The sequence below is a fragment of the Vipera ursinii genome (genome assembly GCF_947247035.1).
Source record: "Vipera ursinii genome assembly, chromosome: 2".
In the NCBI taxonomy this organism is placed as follows: domain Eukaryota; kingdom Metazoa; phylum Chordata; class Lepidosauria; order Squamata; family Viperidae; genus Vipera; species Vipera ursinii.
This window is the reverse complement of record NC_139513.1, coordinates 37,813,823-37,835,492: the sequence shown is the minus strand read 5'-3', so window position 1 is coordinate 37,835,492 and position 21,670 is coordinate 37,813,823. Positions and strand designations below refer to the sequence as shown.

General features: G+C 35.9%; 1 protein-coding gene across 1 annotated transcript; it reads left to right on the top strand.

Annotated features, from left to right (window-relative positions):
• The first annotated feature begins 301 nt into the window (after nt 1-301).
• Nucleotides 302-21,086, top strand: TMF1 (TATA element modulatory factor 1). The gene is made up of 17 exons (XM_083356995.1): nt 302-552; nt 3,631-4,847; nt 5,964-6,067; nt 6,381-6,507; nt 8,219-8,324; nt 8,499-8,641; nt 9,949-10,115; nt 10,879-11,035; nt 11,983-12,075; nt 12,924-13,080; nt 15,532-15,724; nt 16,257-16,326; nt 16,411-16,503; nt 17,315-17,434; nt 18,087-18,233; nt 18,854-18,979; nt 19,236-21,086. Exons 1-17 carry the CDS (start codon nt 393-395, stop codon nt 19,377-19,379), a joined length of 3,324 nt encoding a protein of 1,107 aa, XP_083213121.1. The 5' UTR covers nt 302-392; the 3' UTR covers nt 19,380-21,086.
• Nucleotides 21,087-21,670: the final 584 nt, after the last annotated feature.

Here is a 21,670-nt window from a genome sequence, read left to right as displayed (position 1 = left end):
AGACAGGACCGCGTGAAAGTCGAAAGCCACCCTGGGCGGGATGAAAATTCTCCCGAATGGCGTCAGGAAAGCGGGGCGAAAACTTCTTTTTTTTCCCCCTCGGGGGCTACTACGGGGCGACCGGCGCTTCGCGTGACTATGGCAACGGGAGTTGGCGTCACCTGAGCGGTATCCACAAGCGAGGCCGCGCCGGCTTGTTTTGCTGACGTGGAACCCGCGAGGCCGCGCCTGCGCGTTAATGCGACTCTCCGCCTGGCGCGTGCCATATCCGGGTCGGTCGTTCCGTCATGGCCGACGGCGGACGGCGGGGCGAGGAATGCAGATCCGGATACCGCTGAGAGAAGCGAGGAAGGGCGGAGGGGTGGGGGCCGGTCGGGCTTGAGCAGAGGAAAATGAGTTGGTTCAACGCTTCGCAGCTCTCGACCTTCGCCAAGCAGGCCCTGTCGCAGGCGCAGAAGTCCATCGACCGAGTGCTGGATATCCAAGGCGAGGAGGAGGAGGAGAGCGAAGGGGGCCCTGCTAGGGCTGCCCTGTCCCGTGTAGGAGAGGCAGGTAGGTGACCTCGGGGTGGGAGGAGGAGGAGGAGGAGCGGCCCCTCGCCTCAAGGGTCAAGCTGGGCCGGCGCTGAGGAGAGGTTACCCCTTCCCGTCCCTACCTTGAGGCAGCGCACACCACGTAAACATCGGCGCCCTTCGCTTAACGGTGCCCTTCTTCCTGCACGCCTCCTTAGGGGGAAATCCTGTATTTTGTTTTGTTTCTTCGGTGGTGTCGACTTGATGAGGTCTGCCCTCTTGCCCAGGTTTGCTTGTTTGAAAAGCTCTTTGAGTAATAATAATAATAAAGCTCTGGACTAAACGTAAAGAAGATTGTGCAGAAAGTAACCGGTTATAATAACATCAGTTCTGTAATGGGATTCTGCACGTTGAACGTACATCTGCACATTTCTGTATATGTTCTTGGAACAGGACAGATGTTAAAGGGAGATTGGGGGGGAATATATATACGTATAGGCAACCCTGCCTTTGTCCTCATTGATGCCGTAATTCTGTAAATATGTACCAAAATGTACCCATTAAGATAAATGGTTTTCATTTCCAGGAAGTTGGGAATAAAGTTACATTTCAAATTTTCCTTAGATATGTCCTGGTATTTCTAAGTCACTCACTTCTGTTCTTTTTACCCACTTCATCTTTATTTCCGAGAAATCCTGTCATGCTGGAATTAGATAACAGTTCTGATACTTAAAAAATATTACATTTTGTGTTTGTTAACTGATGATATACTGCAGTTGTGTGTTTCATATTTCCTGCTCTCATTTTTTTGGTGATTCCATACTTTATTTCCTTTAGTTACATACTATGACCATTGTTATACGGTTTTATTTACAGCTTTCTTGGCTTACAGAAGATCGTGGTGATGTACTGAATAACTTAAGTATAAAGATTACACTGTGGCTTTGTAACTACACTATCTGTAATAATGTAATTACTCAATACTCCCAGTGGAGCATTGAACTTGTTTTTCTCAACTGTAGTTTGCCATGGCAAAGTTAATAGGTTATGGAATATTGTCATATTGAAATGCTAAGAGGAAAAACCAAACCAATTTAGCAACTATTCTAACTGTATTTGTAGCACAATGAACTAAAAATGAAATAGTTTGTTATATCCATTTCTCTTTCTTTTATTCATTCAGTTACACTGCAATTGACTATATGAGCAAATAGGTTAAAGAACTGTTTTTCACAAAAGAAAACAAAAACATGAATTATTTTTGATAACTTTTTTTCAAAGGACATTAGTTTATTTGAATTATGCTCTAAGTAGTTTTGCATATAAATACTTAATGTCTCCTAAATTGTTATAATCTACTTGACTAAATTGCATAAGATATATAGGCTTATGATATTGCTATTCCCATTCCAAGGCTATGTAAGGAATATAATATAACATCCTCCTGAGGAAAAGCCTTTCAGCTAGGACATAATGATTTTTGAGGCTTTGAATGTCCAGATATATATTCTGCCTCAAACTTCATTTAAAATATGTAATATATTTAGAAAGAAAGTAAACAATCTATAATGTAGTTACCCAAAGATCTTTTAATAACACTCGAGTGTATTTGTGAAGAAGAATGTGAAAAGTGTTAAAAATGCGAAGTATATAAATACAACTTATAAAAATTAGTGTAATTCACTGCAAGAATTTATTAAATCATATCCTGAATAATGTATTTCTTCAACTGATACATCATTAATTCCTTATTCAACATGGATATTGTTTCTTGCATACATATGCCGCATCTGATTCTGTTGGTTAAATGATCATTTTGAACCTCTCAAAATATAACTTTGTCCAATGTAAATTTTCTGCAATTTTCCTTATAAATAGACTGTGTCAGTCTTTTAGACACATTGTTCTTGTAATTCTAAAAATTACCAATAAGTGCTGAATATATGTGTGAGACTATTCTGTGGCTATGCTTCCTGAGATAGTTTCTTTTTGAAGTCCTTATATGATCAATGCAAAAGTTCCTAAGCACTGACAGAATTGCGTTATGATAGAGAGAACAGCTGTTTCTGTAGCAATGGTTTAGTAGACAGTAGATTTATTGAAATAACTTTGTACTGTATTTATATTACAACATTCCAAGAAAGAATAATATTCAAAGTCAATTAATTTGTTTTTATGTTTATTAAAGTTATAAATAAATGCAGAATCATATTGGAGCAATATAAATATATAAAATATAAATAGCATTATAACTCTCAGTACTGAAAACTTTTACACTAAAGCGATACTTATATAAATGATTAAACAGAAATATGAGAAAGAGCATGAGCATGTCTGATTTGTTAGGGAGCTCAAAGGTTTGAGAGTAGCAGTGAATATATATTAAGTACATTTTAAATTATATGGACTAAAAATTAGGGTTTACTATTAAGAAAACAAACGTTGGATCCCTTTCTACTATGGTTAAGAGAAGGAGGTTACTATTTTTCACTTCAGTTTTTATTTGATCACGTTTACTACTATGTGTAAGATACAAACTTTGGCTGATATTAATTTTGATTTAAAAAGCTATTTGTCATCTAGAGATTTAATTTCAGTGAACTACAGACACGTCAAACGTGCGACGTCATGTGACATCACGCACCGTATCGGGACAGTTTTGCCATTGCTGGCAATAGGGTGGGCGTGGCTTCCACGTGATGCATCCGGCCCACGGGCCAGCAGTTTGAGACTCCTGATTTAGATTCCAACATAATCTTTGAAATGCAGTCAGTTAAAAATGGAAGCAGGAGGTTGTAATTTTTAATTGAAGAGAATTTCAGGGAAGAAAATTTATTGTTATGCTTGGACCTGCTGTAGCTAATACCTGTAACTTTTCTCCCACCTTTGTATTGGTCTATGCATAAATAAAGGTATTTTTGAGGAATCATGGCTAGTGCCCTAGAGGTACAGAAAGGTAGAAATCTTACGGGCGTATGATCATTGCTCTAGTTAGTATATGCTATATATTAAATATAACTGATACATAACTGATCTGGATTGTTAGGTAATTCTTAATATATTACATATATGTTTAATCGTTCACCTTTGATTTCTCTTTTTTTCTCATTTGTAATAGGAAAAAGTTCTCTAACAAGTGGAGGATGGGATACTTCTACTTGGGGGACCAATACAAATGTAGAAACCCAAAGTCAGCCAATGTCATCTGCAGCCATTACCAAACCAGTTCAGAGAACTGTGGTAGATGAATCAGAAACTTTTTTTAGTGCCTTTCTCCCACCAACCGGTGTCCAGAGCATACAGCAAAGCCCAGTGGTATCTAAGCCACCTGCCAAATCGCAGCATCCCAAAGAAGAAATAAAAAGCACACTGCAGGATCCCCGGCATGTTGACCTGCCAGAAACGGAAACAAAAGACTTTTCTGTAGAATTGAAGAGTTTTAAGGATGATCAGGAAAACTTAGGGGAAAACAATTCAGTACTTAATCTCACCATCAGCTGTGATGGAAACAATAGTACAAGCACTGGTGAAGAAGCATCTTCTGAGAACGTCACAGTAGCAGAATCCACTTCTGTTGTGAAGTCAGATTCAAGGATTGATAGATCTGGGCATGAGAATGATATCTCTACACAAGTCCTGCCAGCAGACGCAAAAAATTCAAGTTTGGACACTAAAGAGCGAAAAAGCGAAGACAGGCAAAGCAATACCCCTTCACCTCCAATTAGCACTTTCTCCTCAGGGACATCTACAACTAGTGATATTGAGGTTTTGGACCACGAAAGCGTTATAAGTGAGAGCTCAGTTAGTTCAAGGCAAGAAGGAGCTGATTCAAAAGCCAGTCTCCATCTGATGCAAACCTCCTTTCAGCTTCTGACAGCATCTGCTTGTACAGAATACAGTCAACTAGAAGACTTCAATAAGCTGACAGAGAGTTGCTGTTCCTCTGATGCTTTTGAAAGAATAGACTCCTTTAGCGTACAGTCTTTAGACAGTCGTAGCATAAGTGAAATAAACTCAGATGATGAATTATCAGGTAGGGGGGGTGTCTCAACTTCCATCGCTGTCAACTCTCCATCTCCAAAAAGTGAGGAGACTGAACCTGTAAAAAGTATGCCTGATGAAGTCCTAACTGAAAATCTTGTAGTTCCCACGGAAGAAATGGAAATGGAAGAGAGTGGGCGAAGCGCAACCCCTGTTAATGCTGAACAGCCCGATGTCTTGGCTATTTCAGTGCAGACTGATGAAGAACAAAGTCAGAAGGAAGGGAAAGTGGTACTTCAGCTCTCAAATGAAAAATTGTCTACTGTACAATGTGAAAAACAAGAGCTTTGCAAGGTAATACTTATTTTTATTTTTGTTCTCTTAAGATGGGTTATGTCATGTCTCTCCAATAGAAAGCGGTGTGGCATTCTTCTGCCCAGACCTGTTTTGATTTGGTTTCTATTTTACCTGCTTTTTTTTTCATATCTCTCCTCTTTTTGCCCTCGCTTAATGATGGCAATTGGGATCAGAATTTTGATCACATCTGGTTGCCATTGTTAATCGGATCCTTTACCCTTATTAAGTGATGTCACGTGGTGACCAATTGCAATTTCCTGCTAGCTTCCCCATTGATTTTGCTTGTTGGAAGCCAGCGGTGAAGGGTGTACCATCCTTAAGCGTGATGTCATGTGATCACCATTTGTGATGTCCTGTCACTTTTTCCATTAACTTTGCTTGTTAGAAGCTGGCAGTGTAGGTTGCAAATGGTGATCACGTAACCCCAGAACTCTGCAACCATTTATTTGGAAGTCTATCACCAAGTGCCCTGATTGTAATCCCATGACTCTGTAATTGTTGTAAGTAGGAGGCTGGGTCCTAAGTACCACTTGTTCAGCACCATTGTAAGTACAAATGGTTGCTGAGTGAACGGTTGTTAAAGATCATCTGCAGAATGAATACGTGCATTCAATTCTGTGAATGAAATAGGTGTAAAATGTATATTTGCTTTGGATTTGCTGAGGTATATTTGTTAAAATCCAAGCCAAATTTTATATCCTAGAAAATTGTTCCATTAAAATAGTTATAATTTTCCAATGGAGACAATTACTTCTTCAATAATGTATTCTATGCCACGCATTTTATTCAAGAACCTCAATTTTATGGGATAAGTTAATTGTGTCAAAAAAGTGATAGGTTTCGAGTTTCCGGTGGGGTTTAGAGCTGAGTGAGGCTTGAGTCTCTGGACTTTAGCAAAACTAGGATCGCTGCATAGTTCTATGTATACTGATCAGTTGTTTGTTCTGAATAAAAAATTAATATCCTTTGGAAAGTTCCCACATAGTTATAACTTTTAAATTCCTTTGTGGCATTAAGGAAATTTTTGAGAAGACTTCTAGGTTTTACCTCTACGTTAAAGCCACAGAAGACTTTATTTTTAACAGTTATATCACTTTTGTCTATAACCTACAGATTATTGATTCACTGACGGAAAAACTAGAGATGAGGGAAGCACGTCTACTAAGTGTTAGTAAAGAAAAAGCAGACTTAGAAGAAACCTGTGATAACCTTAAAGAGTAAGTTTCCCATTCAGAGCATGTTGAAATACTGTGATCCCTTTGTTTGGTGAAGGGATTTTGATGCACTTTGCATAAATGACGTTGTCATTGAAATTTAATTTGTAATAACTGCTCATTTAAAATCTTGAACACAGTTTAAATGAATTAACATAAATCGGTGGATGATACTCGATTGACTTTGTTACTTGTTTTAGTACCTTCAACTAGAGAACTAAAAAGAACACATTTTGTGAGCTATTGTTTTATATATGCGTTACCACAAAGATTTCAAATGTATGCCAATCAAATTATTTCATTATTTTATGTTTAGCGAAATCTTCAAAATGAAAGAAGAGAATAGTAGTATTTCATCTCTTAAGGAAGAATTTGCTCAACGAATAGCAGATGCAGAAAAAAAAGTTCAGTTAGCCTGCAAAGAAAGAGATACAGCTAAAAAGGTAAGTGCTCTTTGTTTATGAGTGAGATGTGTTAATAATCTCTGATCCATATCGTAAAAGCTACTTCACCATAAATGTGGTGAAATAACTATAAGGCTGGAGACATGTGATGTTTGGTGGAAAAAAGATGTGTGCAGTGTTGGTTGATCAGACCTCCCTGGAAGTATTCTGACATGATTACGGAAATATTTCAAGTTTCAGTAGAATTTAAAATATTTCATACATCTCAAGGGGAAAAACCATGGACCTAGAAGAAATCATTTAAGTCATCAAATCTAACAATTTGCTAAGTTCAGAAATAGAGATGAACATGTTACTAGTTGGCCTCATTGCTGAACTGTGTTCTTTATTTGGAATATTTTCCTAAAGTTAGCCAGAATTTCTTCCTATAATTACTTCATGTCCTGCCTTCCGTGGTGATGCAGAATAGGGCTTAAATTTGTTTATTCTTTCAGGTACTTAAAGAGTGGTATCATATCTGTTCTCCTTTCTTCTCGAGGCTCAGTGTACTTTGTTCCTTCAGTCTCTCTTCCTAGGATTTCATTTCTAGTCCTCTTCTATGAATTTGTTGTAGTTTGTCTGAATTTTTATTTTTTACTCATTTTGTATTTTTTACTTGGTTTAAATGCTGCTCCAATCATAACTTTATTCCGAGCTTACACATACCCAATACAATAAAACTCCCTTTTTATGATCCTGTAATCACGAATGAAGGCGAATATTTATTTATTTATTTGATTTGATTTGATTTGATTTGTATACCGCCCTTCTCCCTAAGGACTCAGGGCGGTGAACAGTGACATAAATGGCAAAATGCACAAATACAGAAAATTGAGAATAAATTAAGCCCTACTGCCCAAATGTAGAAGATAAGTTAAAACCACAATTAAAATTAAACCCGTCAGACCAGACCGGATTGCTTAAATAGATATGTTTTTAGATCGCGTCGGAAGGAGCGAAGGTCGGGAGCCATCCGGAGCTCAACCGGTAAATGGTTCCATAGGTCAGGCGCGCCCACAGAGAACGCTCTCCCCCTGGGAGCCACCAAGCGGCATTCTCCGAACGGTGGCACCCTTAGGAGGCCCTCTCTGTGGGAGCGTACCGGGCGGAGGGAAGTTGATGCCGGCAGCAGGTGATTCCCAAGATACTCCGGACCCATGAATATACGTGTCCCAGGATAATGTTATCCCTGTAATCCCTTAATTCAGGGCACAGTCAGGGCGACTGTATGGATCTGAGTGTTAACTGTCCGGATGTCCTTCCTGACACCTCTGCATAGTTCACAGTAGGTATTTTCTCCTTGTGGAGAGAAACCTCTGCCGCTACCTAGGATCGAACTCTCAACCTTCCGAATGGGAGGCGAGCATCTTCACCACTAGGTTACCAAGCCACTCAGCACAATACAATAAAATGGATAGAAAACTATACAATTGTATTATAAACAATATAAGAAATATGCCATATACTGCTAACAACCTATGTAACAATCCGCCTCCCCACTGATGGGATCGAAGACAACGTCTGGGACTCCAACGGCATGCCAGAAAAGCCAGCTCTTAGTAGCTTTTTGAAAACTGAGGAATGACTGTTCCAGTAAGGGAGAACATCAACTGGGGAGGCCCTACTTCATGGGCCCTGTAGATGACACTTTCTTTTTTTCAGGTCATGCTTAGTATGTACAAATAATGTGAATGAATTGTATTTATTTTAGGAAATAAAGATTCTCAAAGAAGATCTAGCAACTAGGTTGAACAGCAATGAAACAGTAGAAATACTAAAGGAGAAAGATGAACAAATTAAAGGATTACTGGAAGAAGGTGAGTATGAAGTAATATTTTAAAATAGAACTTAGTTAAAGCAAATTGTAATATTATTACTTGTAATGTGTTCAACTGCTTGGATAATTTGAGTGGTGCACCAGAATGTAAAAAGTTATACTCCTTTATTAGATATGCATAGCATTAACTCATTAGATCCATATTTCTTTCCAGGAGAAAAGCTTTCAAAACAGCAGTTACAAAATTCTAACATTATTAAGAAATTAAGAGCCAAGGAGAAAGAAAGAGAAAATACCAATACAAAGCAGAGTAAGAAAATTAAGGAATTAGAAGAAGAGTTGCAGCATCTGAAACAGGTTGGATTGATTTTTAGATTTTTAGACTCATTCTTCCTGGGCTGATTATTTTATTTTTGTAATCGTATCTCATAAGGCTGAAATCAGCTTCCAAAAGGAAATGTACTGAAATGCAATGTTGTTAATTTCAGAACTATTATGGTATATCTCCAGCTTTCTTGTATAGACTTTTATGTTTCAAGCAGTGTGGGCAAGCAAATCAGGGATTTACTACAGAACATAATAGTTTTAATACAGAAGTTTCCAAACTTCCTTATACTGTGATTCTGTAAAATGATAAATTTGTGCAACTCTCCTCTTTAATAATACTAGCGGTTTTAGTCAGGTTAAGTTTGGCCAGAAAATTAAACAGGCAAAATTAATAAAAGACTAGCTTTTATCTTACTTGACATAAATCCAGCTAACATTGTTTGCTTCTTATTGGGTTTGCTGTGACAGTTGCCCAGCAAAAAGTAATTTTCTCAAGCTTCCACATTTTTTTTTACCTTTTCAATGTTTTATTTTAAATAATTTTGAAGGCAATATTTTTATAGGTTGGGTGTAGACACATTCAACATAAGCTATCATATTTCTTATTGTTATGGGTTACTCTAGAGCAGAGCAGAGGTAGGCAACCTTGGCTCTTTTATGACTTGTGGACTTCAACTCCCAGAATTCCTGAGCCAGCATGGCTCAGTTTGGAAACCTCTCCCTTTCCCCTCAGCATGGCTGGCTTAGGAATTCTGGGAGTTGAAGTCCAGGAGTCATAAAAGAGCCAAGCTTGCCTACCCCTGCTCTAAAGCAAAAGATGCCAATAGTGATTTATTTCAGGCTCCCATTATTCTCTTTTGCAGAACATTTGAAATAATTTGGGTGCTTTTGTTCTATCTAAATTCAAAACAAAAGATTTTTCTTTTTTGTGAAAATGTCTAAATTTGAATGGGTTAAATAAATTGATAAATCAGTACATGCTTAACTGACTAGAAATAGTCTGAGTTGTTTTTACTTTTTACTGACATATAAAATAAATCTTTGGAAATACTTGCACTTTTTTAATGTGTCCTTAAAAAAAAAAAGCTAAACATAGCGGCATGGAAGCACCACTGCAGCAAAGCTATCTTCTGCTTTTGTCATAAGCACAAAATTTTATACAATAATTAAATACCTGACTGTTTTTGTTTTCACTGCTTATTTTTTAAAGTATGTTTTTGAATTCTGATAAAAATAAAAAGTGTTCTTGAAGGTCATTTCCCCTTTCGTGCATAAAGTAATTTGCTTTATAAATTAAAAACTATAAATTAGATGGTTATAGCTTTTCTATATTGCAGGTATTGGATGGTAAAGAAGAAATTGAAAAACAACATAGAGAGAACATAAAGCAGCTAAATAGTGTTGTTGAAAGCCAGGTGAAGGATCTTACAAGACTTCAAGTAGATCTTGAAGATCTTGAAGAAAAAAACAGAAGTGCACAAGCAGCTCTTGATAATGCATACAAGTAAGTCTATTGTTAGAATAATGAATCAGGGCCAGGAATGCTTTCCCTTTATAGCACTTAAGTATTGCATTGTGCAGTATGTGTGCTATTTTGTTTTAAAATATCAAACAATATATTAAGAGTCAGAAAAGATTGCTCTGAGAAGCTATACCCAGCATGTTGTATTGATTCTGATCTGCCAGCCTTCAAAAAGGACCTTGAAAAGCTGTCTCCTCACCCCCACCCCTCCCCTGTCCATTGGCCAGGATGATCCCTCTGCCCATTTTAACCTGTAGTTTTAACTGTCTGCAGTCAGTATGCTCTATATTTAAGGAACTTTGGGGTACTTCCATGTTTTACTCCTCTGTTAACTATAATGGCATCAGGATGGTCGTATAAATTGAAACAATAAATAATACATTAATGAAATATAGGATAGTTGTTAAGTTATGAGCTTCTACACGCTTGGCACGCTTTTCCTCATTTCTTCCTATATCCCCCAAGCCATTTTGATTGTTTTATTATTGCTCTTGGATGCTGTTTTTTCTTTTGTCTTTATATAATTTGTTTTATGTTATTTCAGATTTATTTTCCCGGTTTATTGTTTTCTTTTTGTATTTTATGGCATCCAAAGCCACGAAGTTTGAATTGGGTGATATTATAAAACTATCTGTCTAAACCAAAATGAACCTGTCTCAGATATTACTTCTAATCCTAGACCATATTTGGAAGGTACCAAGATACAAATATTTAGAAAGAAATCATGGGAACATTTTTTTTCCAGAGAACTTGCAGATCTTCATAAAGCTAATGCTGCAAAAGACTGTGAAGTGCAAGAAGCAGCATTAAGTCACGAAATGAAAGTTAAGGAGGAACTGGGTTTAATTCTGGAAAAGGCCCATGAGGAGGCTCATCAACAACAAGAAGCTTTAGCAATTCAGGTGAGTGGTCAATTAAACGTTGAATAAGTCTTGCAGGTGGAATTATAATAACTGTATTTTGCAATGTATTATGCAGCGCTTAGATTTAACATCAAAGAATGCATCTTGAAATATTTTGTGTTAGATAGTTAGATGTCATCAGACCATGTTTAAGTCTTGGATATACACATACAAATGCTCACCATCAATAACCTGCGTTTCTTCCCAAAACAGTATTGAATTTAATACATTTCTTTATCCATTGTTTTCTCTTCTTAGCATTACTTCTCTCAACTTTGCCAGACAAACTATTGTTTCCACTCCATTGACTGTTCCCATTGTATGTCCAAAGTTTGTACATTTCTGCTTTCTGATTATTTCCTCAAGGAAACAATGATCTTTGTTTTCTTCCAAAAGTGATTGGTATTTTGGTTGCTATTTCCAAATTAATACTTCGAAGATTTTTACTTTCTCTTTCCTTGGATCTAGCTTTTCCAATCATATGACAGTATCATTGCTTTTATTATTCTGATACTTGTTATTGAAATGGCCTTATCCTTAATGGTCTTGTTTTAAGTTTTTCTAAACATGTTTGTAATTATGAATAGACAAATTATTAAGACTGTTATGTCAGAAACCACTAAGCTGATGAAACATTTTGAGTAAAATATAGGGAATTTATATATTTCTAATGGATTATGAGTTTTGAATATTGAATGATATTAATTAAATTCTTATGCTACCCATCTCACTGTTGCAGCAGTTCTGCAGCAGCCTTTGTTGTGGCATTCCATTAAAGCATTGTTCCATACTATGGCTAAAAAAATTATTAATTTGTTAAGCAGAATAATTGTTCCAAATGTGATTTTCCTAAATCTAGCCACCTAAATATATTGTGTGATACTAATAATCTGCTAGATTTGCAGCTTTTGTGTATGGGCCATTGTATCTTTATTTCTGTTGTATAGGTAGCAGACTTAAGAATTGCACTGCAACGTGCAGAACAACAAGCAGCTAGAAAGGAGGATTATTTACGCCAGGAAATTAGTGATCTTCAGCAGGTATCGTAGTAGTTTCCTTTGAATTGACATAGTGTCTTTACCTCTTCCATAATGTTATAAAGCTACATTGACAGTTCTGATTTTCTTTCAATGAGCAGAAGTAGAAATATAAGACAGCGAGAAAATAATGGATTCTTTGGTAGTACTAGAAGGATATACTCATTTCATTCTACATACAATGTGTATTCCAAATATTTTAAAACTTAAAAAAAAACATTTCAAACATGAAATAACTCTTCTAACCTTATTGGAAGTGTCCTTAGCCCAGAGTGCCCTTATTTGGCATTCAAACCACTATTAATAAGATCAGAACAACCCAGACAAGATCAGCATGACCAGTTTCCCAGTTAAAACAGTTACTTCAAGCTCAGAGCAGGCAGTTCCAGTTCAAAATGCTATGCACACTTCTGTTAGCTACTTGAATTCTGGTTAGCATTCATGTATGAAATAATTTATCCTCTTAAGCAATGTTAATTGTGTTGAAAGAACAGTGCACTGCATGTAAACACTAATTAACATTCTTTGAGTTGTGTTTCCTGTAAGGAATTTGACCATATATAACGGCTCTGGCAAAATTTCACGTTACTCATAATTTTGAGGGGTCCTTGGTGCAGTCTGAGCTTGCTTGTTTTCTTGCTGATGTTTCATTACCTTAACTAGGTTACATAATCAGTGCTAGTACTGATGATGTTATCTAGTTAGAGTAATGAAACGTCTGCAAAAAAAAACAACAAGCTCAGAGAGCACCAAGGACCCCTCATTTCAACCCTGAGCTATAAATATTCTCCTTCATTGGTACTCATGATTTTCTTGAACACAAGTGATACTTATCCCACATAAAATTTCAGAGACTTCAAGAAGCTGAGACTCGCAACCAAGAACTCAGTCAAAGTGTTACATCTGCAACTAGGCCTTTGCTCCGGCAGATAGAAAATTTGCAGGCTACTCTGGGAGCACAGACCTTGTCATGGGAAAAACTGGAGAAAAATCTTTCTGAGAGACTTGGTAAGACAAAAAAAAATGTCAGTCTCTTAAACTGAATGTGTCAGAAAACTTTATGCAAAGCACTTTGGTTGATTGTGGATGTGCACATATTCCTGGCCCCGGACCTCCGGTCCTTTCGCTGCGACCTCAAAACTTTTCTCTTCCATCAGGCTGACCTGGATTGATGATGGGTTTTTAAATATGTTTTAATTTTTAACTGTAGTTAATTTATTTTGGGGCTGTTATTTAATTCGTTTTTTTAATTTTTGTACTGCTGTTTTTTATTGTTGTAAGCCGCCCTGAGTCCTTTGGGAGATAGGGCGGCATATAAGTCCCAAAAATAAATAAAATAAATAAATAAATACATATACATATACATATACATATATATTCCATTAATTCCTTTTATATCTCGCCCTTCTCCGAAGACTCAGGGCGGCTTACAAACTTAGCAGTAGCCCTCATTCTATGTATATGCCTGCTTATTAGGGCTTTCACACACACCCCAAGCGGCATTATACATATATATATACACACACATACACACACATACACACACATATATATATATATACATATATACATACATATATACATATATATATGTACATATATATATATATATACATATATATACATATATATACATATATATATATATATATATATATATATATATATATATATATATATATATAATTTGTTTTCGTAGATTCTCGTGGGTGTCTGTATGTGTAGATCTAGAGCAGGGGTGTCAAACTCAATTTCATTGAGGGCCGCATCAGCACTGCGGTTGCCCTCAAGGGGCCGGGTGGGTGTGGCCTGGGTGGGCGTGGCCTACTGGGTGGGCATGGCTAGAGTGCGTATGGCCTACTGGGTGGGCGTGGCCAGCTCTACATCGTTCGCATCAAGGGTGCCTATGGGGGCCTGGGCAGGAGTGGGACAGATCTGAGGGTTTCTGGCAGAAGGAGGGTCTCTGGGCCAGGGCCAAGGCAGTGGGGGCCGTTCCCTCACTGTTTCCAGGATGGCTTCGCGGGCCACATGAAACCACTTCGCGGGTCGGATCCGGCCCCCGGGCCTTCTGTTTGACATGTCTGATCTAGAGTCTCGGGTTTCTTCCCGCGTTCCTTTCATCTTCAGAAAGTTGTGGCGACGTTTCGACGAAATCCCATCCGTCATCATCAGGCCGGAGTGTTCCTCCTGCTGCTTCACTCCGGCCTGATGATGACGGATGGGATTTCGTCGAAACGTCGCCACAACTTTCTGAAGATGAAAGGAACGCGGGAAGAAACCCGAGACTCTAGATCTACATATATATATATATATATATATATATATATATATATATATACACACATACATATACATATACGTATATACATATATATGAATCTGGAATTTCTCTAAGAAGCATTAGACTGGCTGTGACATCATGAACTAATTCAGAAAACAAATTGTGTAGAGCTACATAAAATTGGCTCTTTGGCTGCAGTCATGTTAGTAGAATTAATGAAGTTACGTTTCATTTTGGCCTTAAATCTCAGTTGGCCATATCAATCTGTTTTTCCAACATTAAAAAATAGCTTGGGTTTGTTTGCAAGCTAGTGCTGAATTTGTATCTCTTGTCAGTCTAGTGTGGAAACATTTCTCCCATCCCCCAGCCAGCCTGGTTTGCTATCCTCCAGGCAGATACAGTCTTCTATTCCATTTTTCATCTCATCGGAGAACGTTTTCTTTACTCCTTTTAATCCCCAATAGTTCTTAGCAGCAGAAAGGCTTTTATTTTATTTGCTTTTATTTAAAAACAAATCGGTAAAATTAGGAAACAGTTGTTCAGTGAGAGATAATGGAGATGGGGTGGGGAGTTATGGCAGGTAATCTTTCTTACCTTTTGTTCACTAAGTTGTTTCATTTCCCTTTCCCACTCTTACAATGGGAAAGCAGCCTATGCAAATGAGACAGCACCATACAAATGTCACTTCCATTTTCTTGTCTGCGTAGCACATACCAAGGCCGAACTAGATGAGCGTAGAAATTTAATGTATCTTGTTTTTCCTCTAAAAAATAATGTATGGTGGGGTAGCTATACAATATAGAAAGGAAATGGAGGAAAAGGTGAAGGAAAAGTTCATCTTTATCATCTTATGCTAACATCCTACAGAAATTTCTCTGTATACCTGCTATTGTCTTAGTGGCAGATTTTCTCCCACAAAAGTAGAGCTTTAAGGGTTGGGGAGACAGGGTCATTGGAACTGACACAAAAACAGAAGAATTAAGCTGTCCTCACGATGCACGATAATCCATGCCTGACAGTGATTTTCAAAGTAACTATATCAGATTTAATGTATCGGAGTGACTAGTTTGATGATGATGACTTGACAACATTTTCCATCAAAAGTTGTGCTTTTTAAAATACCTCATTGTAAATTCATAAAAATTCATAGTGCACCATATTTTTATTCTTTTCATTAGGTGAATCTCAAGCTGCTTTAGCATCACAGACTGAGCGAGAACGTGCTGCTACAGAAGAACTCCTTTCCAACAAAATCCAACTTTCTTCCACTGAATCACAAAATAGTCTCCTGAGGCAAGAAAATAGTCGCCTTCACGCTCAACTTGAAGGAGAAAAATCCAGGCTTAAGAAACTGGAAAATGAAAACAATCGGTAAATAATAGTAATAGTAATAATATGATGATGACGACGATGATGATGATGATGGAAGGACCTTGGAGGTCATCTAGTCCATCCCCCTATTCAGGCTGGAAACCCTATACAGTTTAAATGGTTGTCCAGTCTCGTTAAAAAACTTCCAGTGTTGGAGCATTCACAACCTCTGGAGGCAGGTTATAATCTCTCAGTTTCTGTAAAGAAAAATGCATGCACATGGTTCAGTGAATGAAATTGGGATGTGATAGAGTATTTTACTTTACAAGGTATAATTTTAAAAAATTATTTGAAAGCAACTGCCATAATACTAATTCATATGATAAATTAGGATGTTAACCGCTGATAAATTTGTGAGGAGGTACTATTATCACAATGTGTAGCACTCAGTAGCAACTAAATCCATCTGTATTGTTATAGTCATTTTATATTCGTGTAAATTATAAGTGTGATAATTTGATAAACAGTTGAACACTGATGCCAGTTCAGGATATGTGTAATACCTTTTTTCTGTCATTTCCTTTTCACAAAGGTATGAAGTTGAGCTAGAAAATCTTAAAGAAGAATATGTAAAAGTTGTTGAAGGGGCAAAGAAAGAAAAGGTTTGTTTAACTAACAGTTCTTTGTATAATGCTGCTTCACCAGGCAAAAGAATCAATCTATAAATATGATTTTGCTTTCTTCAGATGTTGTTATCTACTCAGTTAGAAATGGAAAAAATGAAAGTTGAACAAGAAAAAAAGAAAACAATATTTGTCCAAGAATCTGCAAGAGAAAAGGTACTTGATCTTGCCTGTCCAATAATTCTGGATGTGAAAATCATAAACAAATGTTGGGAGTTATCTTGAATGTTAGTACTTTAGTTTTGATGTATGTCTTGAAAGTATCATCTTTTTCAGTCAACATCAGAACGGGTTCTGTGTTATCTATGAGTTATGTGCTTTCTAATGCATGGCCTGCCCTACTCTTTCCTGTTTTATTGGGTTTCCCCTACTGATTTTGTTTTTCTATTGGTTGTATTAAGAAATCCCCTTTTATTCTGTTGGAATATTAACTCGCCCATAATTTGATGTTTATTTCATTGTATAAAATACATTATGGCCACAGACACAAAACAGTAATGTTTTCAGTGAAGCATCAGGTGCTAATAGAAAATTGAATACTCATTCTGCTGCCTGAGCATTTTCCAGTGAATAGCAGGTTCTACCTATCACTTAAAATGAAAGGGACAAATCTAGAGCTCTGCTTGCAAAGTGGTTAGAATGCACTCTTGCAGGCTAAATTTTGTGCATAGCCTGGAGTTCGATCCTAATGGGGCTCAAGGTTGACTCAGCTTTCCATCCTTCCAAAGTCGGTAAAATGAGGACCCAGATTGTTGTGGGCAATATGCTGACACTGCAAAACACCCAGAGAGTGCTGTAAAGCATTATGAAGCTTTATATAAGTCTTAAGTGCTGTTGCTATTAAACTGTTTGAAAAATAAGACAAGTCTACTTCTAAGAGAACAAATTGCATTTTCTGTGTCTTTGCACTATTGCAGTTTATTATCTCTCCAAAATGCTATTTTGCATGGGTTTTTTTTTCCCCCAGGAGCGTAAATTATATATTTCATCAGCAATGGAAACTGTGTCAAGCACCCCAACTCTCTCACGCTCAAGCTCCATAAGTGGAGTTGATATGGCAGGACTCCAAACATCCTTCATATGTCAGGTATTGTTATTTATACATTTCAACCTTTTTTGGGTTGTTTGTGTGTGTTTCTGGAACTTTATGTTTAAAGCATCTTATTAGCGTTTTTGTTGAAGCCAACTAAAGCTTCTTTTCTCAGATGAAAGCATATTTTCAAATAGTTTTATCACTAAATATGAAATAGGAATGATAAAGACTGCAGAGCAAAACATGGGGCACAAATAAAATTAGATTTTATCTTATTCCACTTTTGGTGAACTCGGATTGAAGTTTATATATCCTGTGTAAGATCAGATAACTTTCTAGAGAATTAATTTAGAAAACCACAATAATCATTTTGCTACTGATATTTCCAAGGCAGCTTTTAATTTCTTAAAAGTTACATTCATCTTTCATATGTACGTAATCTCTTTCCAAACAATTAAATCTTTACAAGAAATGAAAAGTACTGTCAAATAGTGACTAACTAGTGGTCATTTAATACCTGCCATGGCTATGCAAGAATTTCTATCTGCTTGTTCTGTCCAAATTGTTATTCTGTGACATTTTATTAGCTGCTTTTTCAGAGTTAAAAAAAATCAACATGATTATGGCACAAAATCATAAATAAATTTGATTCCAATCTAACTTGTATTGGCTCAGTATTCAATTTCATGGTTATATTGCATTGCAGGATGACCAGTATGACCATTCCTTTGGTTCATTGTCTGCAAGTGGGACCAACCTGTATGACGTAATGAGAATGGGAGCAGGTTCAAGTATTATAGAAAATCTTCAGTCACAATTAAAATTACGGGATGGAGAGATTTCTCATCTCCAGGTAAACAGAGAATCATGTATCAGTTCTTTAGACAGTGTGTAATCAAGTCTAATATGCCAGTCGGAGTAATTAACTAATGCCGGTTCAACTGTAGTAGGATTAATATAATAGGACGATCATATGTTTTAGATTGTTTCTGTTGTTACAAGCCAAAAATAAGAAAAAATGCTTAAAGTAACAAATATTCCTAATAATTATTTTGTGAAGTAACATAGCTGAGAGAGAGCTTTAGGGAGGAAGAATGATTGCATAGAAGACTTTTCTAAATGTTGATTTCATGAGCTGCATCGCCTTAAGTCAAAACGTGAGGTTTTTTGCATGCTAGTAAAGTATGGCTTTATTTTCATTTAGTTAATTAACTTTATCCTGTGTGTGTCAAGTTAGAAAATATGGAACTCTGCAATCTTTCCCAAGGTCACAATGACTATTTAGACTTACATTATAAATGTTCATTGAATTGGTTTTGAGATGTGTTCTTTATTTGTATTAGACTCTTATTTTGCATACAGTACTATTAATATAAAACTTAGGTTTGCACTAGAAACACTTAACTAAATGAAAAGTAAATTAATAACTTAGAAAATGGGTTTTTGAAATCTTATTGTTAAATATTATTTTAGTTGGAAATTGGAAACCTTGAAAGAACTCGATCAGTAATGGCTGAAGAGCTGGTGAAATTAACAAATCAAAATGATGACTTAGAAGAAAAAATTAAGGAGATCCCCAAGTTACGTGTGCAATTAAGGGTAGGTTTTTGTCAATTTATTTCAGAATAAACTTAAAGGAGACTATTACTAATGTAAAACCATGCAGTGAACAAGAGCAACAGACTTTTGGGCAACTAGTATTTTTACCATAAAATAATAAGTGGATAGTAACAAGTGTTTTTTTTTTGCTTCATAAGAACGTTTATATCTTACATTAAACAAAAAAATAATGACAGAAAAAAGTAAAAATCTTTGTGGGGAACAACTTTATAATTACTGGGCAATATTGTTCCAGGATTTGGATCAGAGATACAATACCATTCTGCAGATGTATGGAGAGAAAGCAGAAGAAGCAGAAGAATTGAGATTGGATCTTGAAGATGTAAAAAATATGTACAAGACTCAGATTGATGAACTTCTGAAGCAAAGGCATAGCTAATTATTGTTCAGGTTTTGGTCTGAAAACAAAGTTGCATTACACTCTAGAACTGTTTCTGTAAATGTAGTTAATTTGTAAAAAAAATGTACTATAAAGTGATTATAATGTTGAGTTGATCTGATGGCAGGAATCATTGTGCTTTTATGATGACCGGCTGTTAGCAATTAAATTATTTGTTAATATTTAAAATCTTTTATCTCCAGCTTATTCTCTTGTCTCTCATAGTATACATATTTACTTGTACAGTAATAAATTTAATTGTGAAAACATATGATTGAAGCTCTCACATTGATGGTGTTGTACTGTGTCCTTATGTCAGTAAGAGGAAGATTGCTGGCAGTTGGGATTCTCTTACCTCTGCAATCTTTGTATTGATTCTAGATCTGCCCCTGAGAGGTTGGGGGAAAAATACAAAAATTGCAAAAGAAGATAGCAAGGAAAAGTTCTGTTGTGCAAAATATGTTAATATGACATTGATTTTAAAAAAAATGTATCTGAAAATTTGCACTGATATGAATTTATTTCCTCATACTTATCTATTCCTATCTAAATGGATATTTAAAGGAAAATATTGTGGGTACTTTAACTATATTAATAGCAATGACTTGGTTTGCTACAGGCAATAAAAGAGGTGAGATGTCTTTATACCCTTGGTATCCTGCTCATGTGATTTACTATTCTGCCTCTTTAAAGCAAGCAACACAGAACAACTTAAATTTTAAAAGCAATCAGACACCCTCTCCTTGATATAATTTGGTATATTTTAAAATGTTTCACTGTGTTACAGCATAATATAGAGAAACAGATAACCTAACATTTATTAGTTTAAAGAGTTGTGAAAGGCAGTGCAGGGATATGTTTGTAAGAAAGTTCACACTCAAATAGTTGTTTTTGCGTCATGGTCTAATTCAGTGTGTGTCAATTCACTAATATTTCAAAAGTGAGTAAACCTGTTTCAAATGAGATCCAGTAGTTAGAAAACTACTGTTTACGAGTATAAATGAGTAATAGTATTGTACCTGAAATTGTCTTTCTAGCTCAAGTGAAGCAGAAGAATCACCAATATCAGTCTCTAATATTCATATGGTTTTCAGAATATTACTGTTGTCATCTTATTGTGCTTTCTTGTTTTTACATGGTTATAAGGAACTTTTTTAGAAAATTAATTTTATCCTATTGAGATATTTGACTTGATAAATCTTTTAAGGTTTTTAAAATATATTCCTAAAAAAGTGAAAAATTATTTGGTAGGTTTAACAAAATTTTACTTGCTGGCAAACCGGTAAAGAACACTCTCTGAAAATATGGAGAAGTAACTTACTTCTTAGCTGGTTAACAGAGAATTATCTTATGTTAGTAAGATTTGCATTCCCTGGGCTAACTCTCCATAAAACTTTCACTTAGCCTAAAATAGAATCATTTAGTTAAGAAATCCCCCATCTATATTTTGAAGTGTTTCACTTTTAGGAAGTAAATTAAATTACTCAAGAAAATGTGAAATGTTTATATTTTATAGTATGCATACATTTTTCTGACCATATTAAACTGCAGTACACTAATGACAAAATCTATTGACTCAAAAATAACTTGTTTTAGCAATTCAGTAATTCTGAAATAAAAATGGGCAATGGTTGCTGACAATGTAATTTTCTTTTATAATATGTGACTAATCACCAAAATACATTAATAAATACAAAATAATATGAATATTGGATCTAAAATTCAATCTGACTTTTTATAAAAAGATATGCATATTATTTAATTTAAAATTACTTCTATATTTTATTTGAATTACATTAATTTAGAGTAAATATTCTTCACTTTTGAGAAGAGGATACAATCTGTTATTCGGATATCTGTTTGCCTTAAGAATAAAATCCTTAAAAGGTTTTTAAACCAGGGGTGTCAAACTCACGTCACATGACGTGTCGCGACGTATCAACTTTTTTGCCATTGCCGTCAATGGGGTAGGCGTGGTTTCGCTATGATGCATCTGGCCCACAGGCTGGCAGAACACCCCTGTTTTTAAAACAATCTTTGAATAATTTGTCTTTTTAGATAATTAGTATCACATGTGGCCTATTCATAACCATTGGTTTCAACTTAGACTTAAAATGCAGGCAATCTGCAATGTAATTTTGGCAGCTTGACATCCTATTTCCTTTACTAATTTCAGACAAGACATGCCATTCCTATGAAATTTAACCTACTTTTACATTTTAAAATAATTAAAATAAAAATATATGTTTCAGACTGTTTATTCTAAAAATAGTTTGATCACTTTCAATGCA

Excerpts from the sequence above, each read along its gene's own strand:
- TMF1 (XM_083356995.1), top strand. The coding sequence starts at position 393 with ATGAGTTGGTTCAACGCTTCGCAGCTCTCGACCTTCGCCAAGCAGGCC. Across the intron at positions 11,036-11,982 it reads AAGAAGCTTTAGCAATTCAG|GTAGCAGACTTAAGAATTGC; the intron begins GTGAGTGGTCAA and ends TCTGTTGTATAG. Across the intron at positions 18,234-18,853 it reads GAGAGATTTCTCATCTCCAG|TTGGAAATTGGAAACCTTGA; the intron begins GTAAACAGAGAA and ends ATATTATTTTAG.